The 16,338-nt window shown below is 36.7% G+C and overlaps 1 protein-coding gene across 1 annotated transcript in view; it reads left to right on the top strand.

Annotated features, from left to right (window-relative positions):
* SEMA3A (semaphorin 3A) overlaps nucleotides 1–16,338 on the top strand; it is a 163,370-nt gene that overhangs the window by 65,883 nt on the left and 81,149 nt on the right. The window contains exon 4 of the mRNA XM_056481990.1: nucleotides 696–815. Coding sequence (XP_056337965.1) covers nucleotides 696–815 — 120 coding nt within the window. The remainder of the gene's footprint in view (nucleotides 1–695; nucleotides 816–16,338) is intronic.

The raw sequence follows: 16,338 nt of genomic DNA, 5'->3' as shown, positions 1-16,338 counted from the left end.
AACAGATAACAGATAATGTTTGTACTGGGCTGTTAGTGTTGCTATTAAGCTTTTATTTGCTGAGAATTAAAATAACGCATGATGGATAATTTACTCAGGAAGAAAACATAAAGTCCAAGTCTTGTACTCTAGGGGCTGACAATGACTGTATGGAAGTTTAACATATGTATTCATATGTGTAAGACTGGCCTGTAGACACAGGCAGTGGGAATAAGGAAGCATTCATGTGATTGTTAAAAATGCTATATCAATGATTGGTTTTCATCAACTCCTTCCATCTGGTCCATTTTTCTTCTAATTGTTACTTAATTGAATACAAGCAAACAGTTGGTCCATTTTTCTTCATTATTTCATTCTGACACATTTCTATAAATGGGTTTTGTCTTACAAACACAGCAATAGCATAAATTACAAAGATGAAGCATGTCTGAAACAAAAATTAGGATTTTTTTTCTGTAATCTTTTCTTCAGGGTTGGATGCTTTATTAAATAGCAACCAAAGATATTTAAATGAGAAATTAAATCAGGCTATTTATTAAATGCTTAGCAGTAAACAATCTTATGAACAGCATGAAATGATCACACTTTACAAATCTGTTCATTCAGTCATATATCTCCAACACAGAAGAGCTCCCATTAGTCAGAGTCTCTGAATTAATTCTATGAATAATTTTATTTTCTCCTTTTCTTTGCAGAGAGAATGTGCTAATTTCATCAAGGTGCTTAAGGCTTACAACCAAACCCACCTGTATGCTTGTGGAACTGGGGCTTTTCATCCAGTCTGCACCTATATTGAGGTTGGAAGCCACCCTGAGGTAAACTACCTTAAAACAAGATTTTTCTTTTTCCTCTTTTTAATCTTCACTGGTGTTTAGCCATGATCTCTTCCTGCCAAAATGCTTTCTCACCAGTTTCTGTGGCTTGGGAAGCAGATCTGGTAAGACCTGCTCCTGAATCAGGTGCTGATGTGCTGATTGATAAATCACAGCAGAATCTCTGACTTTTCTTCCCTGCACTGCATCTCTTCCCCCAGGGGCTTAAATAAGTACAAGTAAGCCCATTCTACTGGGCTTATATTTACACTTTATTCTGGCTCATGAGGTTAAAAAGCACTCTTATTTTTATAATTGAGACAAATACCAGGTATAAGGGGGTTAATTCAGGCACTGTGTTTATTCTGGGCTGAACAATGTCTTTAGTTTCCTCCCAGTCTGGGCAGTCTGACACCACCTCAGCTTTCTCCCAGCTGAGAATTAAAATAGTCCCACCTTCATAAATCCCCCTTCTCAGGTTTGTCCTAACATACTGACAATTTTTCATGTCATCTAGTTTTTGTTTCCTTATTTTTTTGTGAAAATTAAATCACTCTCTTTTTGCCCATTTCTTTAATCTCTTGCTGATTTTTGCTTAGTGTTGCAGAGTGCTTGCAGTAGCTCTTGTACCATTTTGTCAGTGATCATCATAATTAAATAGATAAGCAGGATCTTTTCTGGTAAAAAGCAGAATCACTCACAGGAAGCCATGGGACTAGGCTGATTTTCCTGGCAGAAAATTTGACTAGAATGTCTCTGTGCTGGCCTTCAATACTTTTTCTCTCCCATCTCTTATTTTTCTGTTGATTATGTAATATATATATTAGTCTCCTTTACTGTATTTTCTGTCTGGTTTACCTGAGTGTTGCCCAATTGCTGAAACAGTTTAGCAATTGGACTCCTGATGTGCTTTCAGCATTTATGGATATGTTTTGCTAGTGAATCCCTAATTTTGTTACTTGTAGCTTCTGTGATCCTGAAAATAAAACAACTCTTTCAAGTTATCTTATGCTTTTGCAATTCAGATTTGCAGATTTTCTTGAAAATGAAGACATCATTCTTGAATGAATGATGACTATTTATTCTCATAGGAAAATTAACAGACCCTTTGAGTGTTGACTTCATAGTCTGGGAACTATTTTTACCTAAGAAAATGTATTTTGATATTTGAAACATAAGTCTTTAAAATGTTCTAAGAGGAAGATTTTGAAGGGATAAGGGAGCTGCAGAGCAGAAAGGGTTTTGTTCACATTCTTTAATGCTTTATTACGATGCATTCTTGGCAATTAGTGATTGTCTCTTGACCACACACAGTATGTCATTGCTTACTGCATTAAACAGATTCTCTGCTTCCTGAGATCCATTTGGGAATTGGTAGACATATTAATTAACTCTAGTTCCGTAAGATGTGTGTCAATCAATCCTTGGCTATCTGCCAAGGGAATCTATCTGCACAGAGATAGCTCGTATGAGGTCATTTACTTCTACATTTGGCTGGTTTATTGCTGTGCCATAAAACTAACACACACTTTATCAAGGATTTATAGAAAGGATGATCAGAGATGAGAGGCCAGATCTAACCTTGGTTTAACATTCTGGGTTTTTAAAGTCTTCAGTCAGTGATGTGTTTTGCCCTGGAATGAAAGGGGCCTCTTGTTTTAGCTTCTTTTTAGCAGTTCCTAACTATAAACAGGATCTATATTGTTGGGGGTTCTTTTTGGCTGGAGTTTTTTTTGGTGGTTTTTTTTTTCATTTATGCAGTAAGTTTGTAAGTCTCCTTTAGCCTGAACATTCTCATGACCCTTGGTTTCATCTTCACAAATGAGGGAAATCAGGAGTGTGTTTATCTGAATTGCCTCAGACATCACTGGCTTTTGTTTTCCTTTTCATACTTAAGATATTAGTGAAATAATCTTCACCTGCCCTTCCAGTGGCAAGTTTCTGCATCCTCTGAGTAGCTGTGCACTAGAGTTTACTGCCTTCTCAGGTCAGATCTGCCCATGTGGAGAGAAAGTGAGGCAGGAAGGATGCAGTGTACCCATCTCTTCTTGGACTTTGACAAATCTAACAGTCAGCCTGGGTTCTGTGCCTTGAAATGAATAAATTAATTTATTATATCTGCACTGAAAAATAATCTACCCTTTCTCTCAGCTAGGGCCTGCTCCTTCCCCTTCCATACTAAATAGCCAGGAATTTGAAATGTGCTTCTTCTGTGGGAGATGAGGAAGAGGAGGGTGCTTGATTGACAGTAGCCATTAGAGACACCATGAATGAGGGGGATACAGTCCTAACCCCTGCACCCCTGCACACTGCATCTGTGAGAGCCAGATGGTTTATGTTCTCATGTCAGACAGCAGCACTGGACGTGTCAAAGGGCCCTTGCTTCCGTATCGTGTAGAGTTTATACCTCCCTAGCATACTAAAGAAGGTAAAAGTATAAGCAAAGACAAGCAGTTGATTATGAGTTAAAAATTGCCATCTAACACACTTCCTGAAGATTTCTTTTCTGCCACAACACTTGTGGAAAATTAACTGATTTCGCCATCTGTTTATTTATTTTTCAAGCACTTACAAAGGTAAATGTGAACTGATTAGGGGAATAGTCAGGGAATGTACCCAGTCTCTAATATGAGTGCTTGTTTATCTGAGCTCTGAATGTAACCCACCTGCCTGAATCCAAAGAAGAGGAAGTCAATGTGTGCCAAACTGGAGAGGGTGGAGAAGTGAAATTTAAAGAAAAGAGTGGCAAGTGATAGAGGAGACTCTGGAAGCAATTGGAGTAGGCTGCAGGAGGCTGGAACATGGTACAATTTTTATGACTGGGGAAAGGAAATAAATTACTTTGTGTGGCAGTCATAAAGTAATGGGAATATGAATTTTTATATTTGTTGAATATCTCTTTGATATGAAGCAGTGCATCACAGCCCCATTCCATACCTGAAGAAAGTAATTTCTGGTGATGGCACTAGGCAGGTTTAATTGAGTCTGATGAAGTACAGTATCAGAAGTAATAATAAAAAGCTAAAAGGATATGAACGGCATGCTGTGCATCTGATTAAAAATGATGTGCATAAATGTATACAACCTAATATGTTGTGAATTACATCACAGTCTGAGGAGTAAAGCAGACTAATCTTTGCTTAAATCCATTCCAGATGTGTAAGCAAATAACCACAGCATTTAGAGGGAAGAATAAAGTTAATGTTTCAATAGGCTTTAAGCACGTAAGCCATGAGGAAGCAGGAAAGAACATATTTAGAGAGGATGTAGTGTGTGGATATGCAGAAAATACCTGAGGGCAGCCAAATTTAAAGCTTGATATCATCCATTTCACGTGCATGAGTTTAAGGGAGATGACCTAACACAGACACCTACACAAACTTCTGGGATCTGGGGTAAGCAATATGTGGTATTTTGTCCTCATAATGCAATATAATACAAGAAACCAATTACTAGACAAAATAAGAAAGTGATAAGTAAAGCTGTGTTTTGCACCCACTGACTTCTGAGGAAACAGGGCTGGATGTGTAGGAATGTTGTACTTAACAGTTGCAAAATTAAACAAGTCAGATCTGTGCTTGAAAGGAACAAATCCAACTGCAGGGAGACACAGAGATGATTAAACCCCCTAGAAAATCACAGCAGGATGCAGAATGCACCTGCCTGTGCATGCCTGGGCAGGGGGAAGGAGCCCTGCTCCCTTTCCCTGGGGCTCCCTTTGGGGTAGTTTGAGTGAACCAGCAGGGAACAGTCCTATTTCAGTAAGAACAGGATTTTCCATTTACTCAACCCTTGCACACAGGTGGAGGTGTACAGAATGCACTATAGTACTTTTTATTTTTTTTTTTTCAATGCTCAGGCATTGCAAAAGGCTTTACAAAATTGCTTGCCAGATCCTCAGAAGGAATACATTAGGGTTTCTTCAGCAGAGGTAAATCAATAGGTGCAGTCTGAAGAACTAACCCAGCTTCTTTTATTGTCTCCTAATTCCAAATTTCTTGTCATTGTCCAACAGATTAAAACTCATTTTTAACTGAATGAACTTAAAAGATCTGGGATCACTTTACTTGCAGGTTATTTCTCAATCAATAAAGAAGGTTTAAATTCAGTTTAGATTTATGATGTACATAAAACATTAAGTTATTGCATATGAAGGTATATAATGCTACCACCTGTAACATATTTGCTTTTTCCGGACTCTGTGCATTTTAAAAATCTTTGGTTCAACTCATAAAATTTTGCTGAAATATACTTTCCACTCTTTTTTATCCTTTCTTTTCTTCATATTAGAAGAGGTCCAGAGTGCATTTCCTAAGTAATGGACATCCTGTTCCGACACATTTATGCATCTATCATTTTGTCTCTCTGTATATATTTTATATATATATAGTGATGGAAGAGCATTTTTTTCTTGAAGGAATGACTTTGAAGAAACACACTAATTGAAGGATCAGTGCTACTGCTGGTACTAAACACGTTGTGTTTATCTAACATAAAAATTCAGGATGAAACATTGATTTTAGTAGTAGTAGATGTGACATATTTCATTGAAGACAGCAGACCTGTGTCAGTTTATGTCAGTCAAGATTTTGTGCTGGTTTTTTTAAGTGAAACATTAGAGCAAATGGTTTTTTTAAGTAAAAAAATCACCTGAGGCTAGTTTTCTTTCCATCTAATCAACTGTACCTTTATATGGTATTTATATGCATATACAGAGAAACTATGAAGGAAAAGGATACTGTTAAAGGATTATTCTCATTTGTGATGGAACTGTTGTGTGTGACATACTCCCTCTAAGCATCACTGTAATTACAGAGAAATGCCATTAAAAAATTATCTAGTTTACAGACTGCAATAGCCTTCTTTGGTTCACAGGTGCCTTAACCTTTCAAACTTCCAGATATCCTGTTACTGTAGTACAGGAAAACAAAACTGAAGAGCCAGAACTCTAGCTTAGGCACAGTGCAAGTACCTTTTACAGCACTTCTTTCCATTGCATGAGTAGTTTTACCATGGAGAAAAAGAAAACATCTCTTAGATCTTTAAAGACTGAAGTACTTTACCTTGTGTTGTAAAAAGCTGGAAAGTGATGTCTGCTATACAGAGAAATCCCAGGCACTAGAACATTTTGCTGTACTGATGTCCTTGTTTGTAGAGTATGGCAGGTAACAGGGTAGTCAGTGCTAGGCACACATCTGTCCAGGCATCTCACAGGATCAGTGGCCAAAATCACAAAACAAAGGGGCTGGATTTCTCTGGAGGTGATGAAACTGTAAACCATCATTTCTTCTGCCCCACATGACATCAATTTCCAGTCCCTTAGGGTACCCTGTGTGAAAATGCTTCATACAAAGTCAGGCTTTTCACACATGTACAATTTACCTCCACTTGTTAAAAGAGAATAACTCGTGTCATAGCTATCACCTTCCTGCATTTTTTAAGTATATAGTTTTATGTACAGTTGTATGTAGCTATACATAACATATAAATCTTTTTTTTCCAAGCCATAATTCATTATGGCACTGTTTGGGAAGGGATGTGATATGTTAACTTTTCAATGACCAAATTTACAAGAGGAGTAGAGGGAAAGGACAGAGAACATGAGAGTCCTTTCTCATATGACAATCTAAGTTGTTCTGATAAGGTCTGACCAATATTTCAGTAAGGAAACCAGAAGTGTTGCTGGAAGCTCTACACATTTTTAAGCACCATCATGCAGAAAGTACACATTTCTTACAGGTTCTGAATGGCACCCCTTGCTACATTGCATTATCATGTGATAAAATTACAGAAGTAAAAGGTCACCATAAAGAAGTAACTTGATTCCCATTTAAAATACTTTTTGAAAAACTTCATAAACCCCTTTGTAAACAAATATTAATCAGGTTCATGGTTACATGCTATTATTTATGAAGGCCTGTCTTTGAATACACTGCAGATCTCCTTTGACTTTAACTGCATTTGAACACTTGCTTTGCTAAAAGAGAAGTTAAACCAGGAAAACTCAGATTTTTCAAAACTTCATCCTGTCATCCCCAAGCAAAATATATTTCCAATAAACATTTATTTCCAGAGCAGATCCTTTAAAGTAGGACTATTAGGCTTAATGCAATAATTTAGCTGTCGGAATAGTTTAATTTATGAAGTAAACTTCTCTCCACTGAATAGCACACATGGCAGCAGTGGCTGACATCTTTCCTACCCCTTGCTGTTGGGAAGTCTACATAGCTGCAGTGTATATTTCATCCTCAGCAAAATCAGATACTAAAAACAAAAATTCTGAATTTCATTCCCCCAAGTATTTAATTTTATCAAGATAAGAATCTATTTTCTAATATAATTATAAAGCATATTAAACTGTTAAAGTAAAAAACACAATGAAATATGATAAATTAAATATGTAGCTACTGTTTTTTATTCTGGTATATTCAATTAAGAAGGATGTGCCTTTATGGCAGATGAATGCTTGATAACTAGGTCATCCATGTGACCTTCCATTTACCAATTTAAAGGTGTATTTGTAAGAATGGGGATATTCCAAATCATAAGTATGCGAAGCATGTGGCTCAGTATCTTAAAATTCAGACACGGTACAAATACCATTTTTGGAAGTAAAGTATTTAGCAAAGGGGTCATGCTTTAATCACTGACAGGAAATATGAACATTGTAGGTTTTCAGCTGTCATTTAATGCATCCAGTCCTGCCCTTGCATATTTCATAATTACACCTAAGCAATTTGGAATATATTTATGTCTGAAGTGACAAAGTCAGTAATTATGTCTGAGGTTCACTCTGAGATTTACAAGTTGAATATTTACATGCAGGAAATGAAATCAAGTTTTAAACTAACACAAGTGAAAACAGTGTGGTGGCTATTTTATTTCTTCACCTCTATTCCTCAGACTCCATGGCTGAAGGTAACGTGGAAGCACGGTTCTTTAGTAAGTCATACTGAGGAGAGGTATAAGATATGATGAGAAACAGAGCAAAGACATGGAATTTACAACTGCAAGGGCCATTTGTTGCACAGCAGAAACCACTAATGAAACCGTAATCGCTATTCAAGCCTGATCATTTCAGCTATTCAGCAACTAACTTTTGTTTAGGACTTGATAAATATATCCAAATTGCTGTGGCAGACCTCCCAGTTTATTCTTAAGAAACCAAGCCAAACCAAACCAAACTGAAAAAAGAATTTCTGAACTGTATTAATTTCATATTGTTTTATACCAATCTTTCAAAGAAAATGTAAGTGGAAGTCACTCTGCAGGTAATGTTCCAGCATTCTGCAGTTTGGTTTTAATTGAAACAAATAAAACCCTGAGATGAGGGAGAACTAGTGAGGATATGGTCTGGAGACAGTGTTGGTGTTTCCATGGATCTGGTCTGATTTCTACAGGTATGCAGTGGCACAATAGGAAGATTGGAATCAGCAAGGTACTTGTCTGCACTGTTGGAAAAAAACAACTCTAACAAAATAATTGTTAACATACAATTTTTTTAATGTTTTCCCAATGCAAAAAGAGTCCAGGGTGGGTAATAGTGTCAGATTTGAATCCCCAGCCTCCTAATGAGAGGAATCTATGCACTAGGATGCTTCCAGTGAGATAACTGAGAAGAGCATTGTTCCCTCACTGTACATGGCTTTTGTTCTTGTTGATTACAGTGGAGAGCTGTGTACAGTGCCACAGCTGAATGGCTTCCATGAATAAGAAACCAAACCCAGTCAACATATTCATTAGGTTCAAAGAAATAAGTCTCAGAACTGTGGGAAAACTTGTTTATGTTGCTGGAAGGGAGAAAAAAAGACTGAGAAAGAGAGAGACCTCCATGGAAGTAAATTTGCAGAGTGGAGTGTGCACATGTGTATATGTGGAACCACTGGGTGGACTTTCACTTATACCACATGTGATGTCTTGTTTTGTGAGTCCACGTCTTAAAACCATGGGTAACTTTGAATTTGCTCAGATAATGAGTAATTCAAGTTAAAGACTCTCATAGGATCTGGGTTTAATTATTCTTTTAAAGTGTGGGGGTTTTTTTCCTAGAATTATTTAACTTCAGTGGAGTTCCCCATGACTTAAACTGGGGTGGCTAAAACTGAGGTGCACTTTCCATTTTCATAGTCACAGGAGAAAACAACAATAATTTCTGGTATTGTTAGAAGGATTACACAGAATTTTGTGACTACCTTAAGGAAATTAATTCTAGCAATGACTACCAGAGGAGCTGAAAATACACCCTCTGTTTGCATTTGGATGTTCATTATTTCTCCTATCAGTTAAAGGATGTTATGTTTAATTATTTATTCCCATAATGTAAATGTTCCCACTGCCACATGGTTACCTTACTTTACCATAAGACAATACAGTTTCCTAATTCATTACAGACATAGATTGTACTTTTAAGAGGTATGGCACTCACATGAAGATGTTGATCCAATTTTCTGGGTGGGAATATTATGTTGGCTCATCAACAGAGCCTATAATGTTTCTGGTAACACAGAAGTTCAGCATTTGCCTCTTGTTAAAGTAACAATTGAAAACATTAACCCAACTTCACAGTCTTGCAACATATGCAAAATTTCAACCACACACCTCCTGAAACAAAAGACAAGTAGGCTAAATCCTTTGATCTCTTGACCAGCATGGAGGAGAAAAAAATAAAATAACAAACCACCATCTGTTGGGAAACCAATGTAATAAAAACAGTGGAAAGCCAGCTTATAGTATAGACTGACTTAATTGAGGAAATGACTTATAAATAGAATTATTTCTTTATTTAGAGGCACAGGAGGAAACAAAACCGAAAGGAGGAATTACTGAGCTCAGGTTTGGATAGATCAGCATCAAAGCAGCATTATTCATCGTGGGATTCACGTCACAAGGCTTCAGTTGGCAGGGGCTGAGCTCATGAGGAAGAATCGTAAATGTGGTTTCTGCCACTGAAGGAAGTGACTGCATTGTGTTTGTAGCTCACTACCAACATCTTGTCAAATAATCTTTAAACAGCCAAGGTCACAATGCAGCAGGTTTTAGCTGTGGGTGATGCTCCACATGCAGACCACAGTGCTGTGAAATGGAGAACTGCAAACTAGCCAGTTATATTAAATACTCAGACACAAGAATCTCACAAAGGCCTTATTAGTGAATTAATTTCAGTGATCTTTGCCTAAAATTTTATGACAGCTGGCATGCTATGAAGTGCCCTTCAGGCCTTTTTTAAAGTCTGTGGGATATATTTAACTCTCAGAGACACATGAGTCTGAAAGCAGTGCCTTTTCTCATACTTTCAGACCAACCTAGTGTTCATAGTTTCTGCATGTTCACATTATGAGTTTAATGGTACACTGGCATGGTGACTGGCCATGGTTAGGCCCAGGAAAGGCCCAGGGAGGCTGTGTATGGCCATGGCACAGGCTGCTCAGCAGTCATGGAGAGGTTCATGCCTGATCTCCTCAAAACCTGTCCCTGATGTTGCTTCTGACCACAAGACTCTCGCTGATTCAGAATTCTCAAAAAGGGAGGAATTTCCCCAAAGGAAAAATGAGAACACTCATGGATGTAGATGCTTTCAAACAGATTCAGGAAATAAAAAAATGCTTTCTACCAGTGGAAGGCTTCCTTGCTATGCTTTCAAACCCCTTGGACATCTATTTTTTTCTTCAGCAGCTGCAGTCAGCATGACAGGAGTGCCTTCTCCACAATGATTAAATCTTTTCTCTTTTTTAATAAAAAGCAAAGCAACTACAGGTGAAGCTGCTATTTCTGTGAGTAAACAGCAGGACACAGGTATTTCCAGCAGCTGTCTGGTGGAACAGGAAATAATTGTCTTCTCCTGCTATCTTGACCATCCTCACTTTTATGTACAGACTTATGTTGATATTAAAAAAAAGCTTTCATAATACTTTCCAGATGCTTCCTTACCTTTAAAAGATTTTGAACCTGAGTCTGTTATCTACCCTGTTATATAAGGGCTGTCTTAAATTTGTTGCCATCTAAATTCATTCAAATCATAAAATTCCACTACTCCATAGTTCAGCAAGAAAACAGTACTTATTTGACTAGTAATTAGTACTTTCCTTCCTGAGGAAAAAAATTATTGAATAATGTAAGAAAGTGAAAAAGAATTAATCCCATATGCCAGACACACAGAGAAGATGGCTGGAAGAGGAATGATCTCTGCAAAACAAGAGTAGGTAGAATTTACCCACTGTACACTTTGTTACTTTGCTAAATACACTTACAAAGTGTAAAGAATATATTTCTTTATCTTTCATCGTTTTTGCATCATGTGTTTTGCCGGCATAAGATGACACAAGTAAACTAACGTTTCCTATTTCAAGATCTCAAAAGTCTTACAAGAGAAAAAAATGCTTCATCCTTCTTAAACAATATTCTTGTGAGTACAGACGCCAGGTATAGGAATGAATGCTTGATTGCTGCAATACTACCTGTCAGCAGGAAGAAAATGCTGCCTAAGTAGCAGGTCATGGCTTAGACAAACACTTTAATTTGTGCATGGAAGGAACATGGGACTGTGCATAGAATAATCTAAAAATAACAGATACAAAAGCAGTGTATAGACATAAATAATTATCTCCCTCTTGCCTTAGTCCATATATCTTCTACCCTGAAGAGTTAATCAATTTAGTGCTGAAATGCTGTGTGAAATTTAGAATAGTACTGAAACAGGCAGTGTTTTAAATATTTGTGCTTGTCCCATATGCCTACAGCTTGTGTGATGCTGGAAATCAGACTAAGTGATTGCAGCAACTCTTCCTGTTCTCAAAATCTAAGAATAAACCTACTGGAAGTCACTTAGAAAAAAAATGTTTACTCTTCCATTCATGCTGAGTTCCAGTTTATATATCTTGTAACAACTTGTTTTCTGTTTATGGCACTTGGTAAGTCTGGAAATGTGCCGGCTTCTCTTGGAGCTCCTGAGCATAAACCATATAGAATGCCTGCTTCTTCCCTCAAATACCATTCCTGTGAAGGAAGTGTTCTGTGCCCTTCTGTTCCTTCCTTCACCTCTCCCTCGTTCATGTAAGAAAAATAATTTAATGAGTATGACCTGACTCAGATGAAATGCATGCCTCTGACTCGTTCATGCCTCTGTGGACTTGGATTAAATTAGTTATTTCCTAAGAAACTCATTTCATTGGAAAAGGGTGAGTAACTTTGCAACATTTCTTGGGAACTCAAGGAACGACCAGTCAATGCTCGCTTTTTCTTTCTCGTCAGCTTCTGTGTTATTTGCTGTAGACAATTCACATATGGTTATTTTTATTTTTTTCGCAGAAGAAAGCTTTGTTTTTAAAATTTCTTTCTGTAGCTCAGTGAGTCAGAAAATATTGTGAGAAACATTTGGATGAAAAAAACCAGTCACCATTGGAAAGCTTAGCTAAAAAGAAGTGTTGTGCAGAATAAATAAATGTTATCATGATGAATTCACACCTATTAGAATTGGCGATGACTTGCTATGTCATCTAATCTATTCTAATTTGTGTACATTTGCAGTCATCTACAAGTCTGGACTGTCTTCTCACCTGTAGTGATATAAATCACAGCTAGTGATTCTTGCAGTGCAGCATTAATTTGCATGTTAATTATTTCAGTTTCAAATATTGCACTGCTAATCGTAATTGTACACGTTGTCCATCCCTAAGCAACTTCCTGTTTAGTGTTCATATCAGATAGGTCCAGAAGAACTGGACTATTGTACAACTTCTCTCCTCTATGATTGTATGTAGTTTAGTTAAGAAATGCTTCTTGATTTATGGAAATCTATGCATTCCACCATGTTGCATGGTCACACTCAGAGAGATGTATTAATAAATGTTTGCAAGTACATAATCAGATGAGAACACAATACCCTCCATTAATGAAATATGATCCATAATGAATTTTGCATGGGAGTGCTAATAACTACCTTTAGGTTAAAGTGCTCAGATGTCACAGTATCTGTCTTAGATGTGTATCAGTATGTCAAGTAATTAAAGGTTACTTAGCTGTTAAATGGTTACCTTGAAGAAATCCTTCAGTAGCATGGCTTCAAATATGCCTTTACAATGAAATTAATTAAATAAATTAAATATCAATCTTGTAGTAATTATTATATGTGCAGAATATCAGGCATACAAATATACAATTGGTCAGAGGACTTGAAGATATATCCATTTGCTATTAAGTCTAAAACAATCTTGGTTGTTCTTATATGTAGAATAAAGCTGATGCATGCTAGAAAGAGCAGTGGCAAGACTGATGAAGGGAAATGGAATGTCAAAATTCTCACAGTGATGTTCCATGTGCTGCATAAGTGCAAAGCTCAAATAGCAACACTCTGATGAGAGAAGTATTGAAATTCACTTGGTCTTTTTCACACCTCTGCTGCTACATGAAGTTAAAACCTGGTACCAAATGGCTTGAGTTTTGCTAACAGCTCTGTCTGACTCATCACAAGGATGCTTTCATGGATTACTAAGTTGCTGCCTTCTTCTGTATTTAATATAAACCACACCAGAAAAGTTGAGCAAGCGGCTTGATGTGGATATAAACATTTTTCGCCACCTCTTAAAGTAGAAATATGACATGGGCCACATCAGTGACAGATCCTGACTTAAAAAATAATTTCCTAGCATTATGTAAACTGGCAGTGACAAATATAAATAAAGCAGTACAATCTGCTTTTTTTGCTTTGTTTAAAGAGAAACAATCCACTATATAAATAGATCCTTCATCTGAGACCTTTTCATATGTAAGCAAGATGTAAGGTTCAGATCTCTGCTGCCCTCCTGAAACATTGGCTTTACTCCAGGCAATGACATTATTAACATACCTTAAGTTTACTATGTAAATGTTTTGCATAATTATGTCTTCTGATGAAACAAAAAAGAAATTTTTTTTTAAAAAAGCATTATGTTGCAGAAAACTTTATTCACAACTCAGCTCGGAAAGTATTAGCAGCAGGAAAGAAAAGCATGAAGAATTCATGATAGAAATCTGAAATTTTTTCATGTTCTGATTTATTTTTTTTTAGCCAGTGAGATAATTAACAGTGGTGACACCTTGATGCAGAAAACTGCTGTACATTTTGGTTGAGGATGACAACAGTGTTAGGGGCTCTTCTCCAATTCTCAGGCTTCTGCCCAGGGCAAGTTGTTTGGCCTTAATTGGTTTTGCTCTCTGCAATTCAGATTTCTTAAAAGTTGAAGCTTCAGTGATTGTCATGTGAAAATGGTCCTGTGTCCCCAGGCCTAAGAGAGTCCCTGGAGAAGGTGACTAGAAGTGGTGGAACTATTTGTCCACCAGATAATCTTCAGATGCTCCTCTGCACACTTATGGGCCAAGCCTACACAGAGTTATCATATGTGGGAGTGAAAAAAATGTCTTAATACTCAGATTCTCAGAAAATTAGTCAGTTCTCTGTGCTGTAGCTTCTCAGATAATACAAATTTTTACCTCTAAGGCACAGCAAAAATATACTGATTGATTCAGCCTGATTCAAAACCTGGAGACAGTTTTAGAAGAGGGATTAGAATACAAACAATGTAAGAGAGGAGGGGAATTAGAAAACAAACAGTGTAAGAGAGGAAGATTATCTACCAGTGAGTTCTTTTCCCTGAGGTATGGGTTTTTTTTGTTGTTTTTTTTGGTTTGGTTTTTTTTGTTTTGTTTTGTTTTTAGTTTTTTTGTGTTTTTGGGGTTTTTTGGTTTTTTTTGTTTTTGTTTTTTTAATTACAAACCCGTTAGTGTGTAATCAGAAAAAACAAATGGCATTGATTACTTTTTCAAAGCAATGACTGATCATTTCATCTATGCTTCCAGCTTTTTTGAAATATGGAACCTGAAAGCATTTGGTATTTGTATAAATCAACATTACTCTGTGTAGCCAGTGTTTATTTGCAAGCTTGCAAAGGGTTTAGTAAAAGATATTCGTGCACCTACAATACAAACCATGTGTCAAATAGCAGAAAGCTGCAGAGCAATAGCACTGTTGTTTTTTGCCTTTACTTGATCCAAGTTTCATTTTCTGTTTGGCTAAGCATCAATGGTCATGAAGGTGGTATATCAACAATAGTCATGGTGGCATATTTAATTTAGTTATAGCTGGTTGAGGTGCTTAACTTCATTTACTCTGAATAACAATTTATTTTATTCTGTTTTAACAAACCTTTCTGTTTATGCATTTTGTTGTTCTTTTGTTATAAGAAACAGGGATCTCATTTCATTATTTAAGTGTGGGAGTAATGGAAAAGTAGGTCTTCATCAACTTACTGTTGCTGTATCAAGGGTCTTTTTCTGGAAAATCTACCAAAGAACAAATCTCTTGAAGTCTGGATAGTCTAGACCATTCGTTTTGATTCCTATCTAAAAATCTGTGAAAGTCATACTGAATTTAGAATATGGAAAAATTTGACATCATTTCTCATATAATGGTTTGGGTTGGAAGTGGTCTTAAATATCATCTGGTTCCAGCCCCCATGCCATGGCACCTTCCTTTGAACCAAGTTGCTAAATTTCCCATTCAGCCTGGCCTTGAAAGAAATTTACTGCTATTTAAAACAGAAAAAGGCCACATTTTTCCAACAGGTATAAGAGTAAATGATTCAGACTCAAGTACGAGATTTACGTGTTCTCTTAAAGACTGGTGGGGATAAACAGAAAATTAATGGGTAAAATTGAGTTTGTTTAACCTCACTCAAGAAAGGAAACTGAAAAATGAGAGTTTGGTCAACAAAGTGGAAGCTTTGATGGTGAAAGAGCTCTCTGCATGACTTTAGCCTTGTCCATAAGGAAACTTGTGAATGTCTCACGAATTCAGTGCAAATCCCTGCACAGGCATTCTCATTTCAGTTAAAGTAGCATTTCAGATCTGGTCCTAGCTGCCTGAAAGTAGCTGAAAATAAGCGGCTCTTGAACTGAGCTCACTGTGTCGACACAGAGTGCATGTGTTTACTGGAATCTCATTACATCCAAACATAGGGATACGAGTCTGCAGATTAGTGTTTGCCCTGAAAAGGCTGTTTAGCCTTTCAAAGGATTTTCAGGAAAGCAAGCTGGAATACAAGCCCTTTCTGCTTGTCATTTGTAGGTTTGTGAATTTGGCTTTTATTTCTTTGTGCAAATGTGTTTTCATACAGACAGTGAAAAGCCATGACCCTCTGTAAAAAGGATTACCTCAAAGGGAGATAGTAAGACTACAGTGTAAAGGGTGGTTAATGCAGAAATGCTAAATCTTGCTGTACAAAGATTATAGCACAATAAATTTTTTAACTCAAGGTACTTTCTTGACATTATAAAAACAGTCACATATCAGAACCACAAAATAAAAGTCTTTAAGAGAGGACTAAAAGAAAATAAAGGAAAATATCTACTTTTTTTTTTTTTGTAAAAAGATGATACAGAATCCCTTAAAAATATGTTTTCTTTTAGCTGACATTGTAGCAAGTAGTTTAGATAACACTTAGTGACTTAGATATTATTTTTACAGTCAATGTATTTCATGGGGTATTAAAGATAA

This window comes from Oenanthe melanoleuca, chromosome 1A (assembly GCF_029582105.1).
Source record: "Oenanthe melanoleuca isolate GR-GAL-2019-014 chromosome 1A, OMel1.0, whole genome shotgun sequence".
In the NCBI taxonomy this organism is placed as follows: domain Eukaryota; kingdom Metazoa; phylum Chordata; class Aves; order Passeriformes; family Muscicapidae; genus Oenanthe; species Oenanthe melanoleuca.
This window is presented reverse-complemented; position numbering and strand designations above follow the sequence as displayed.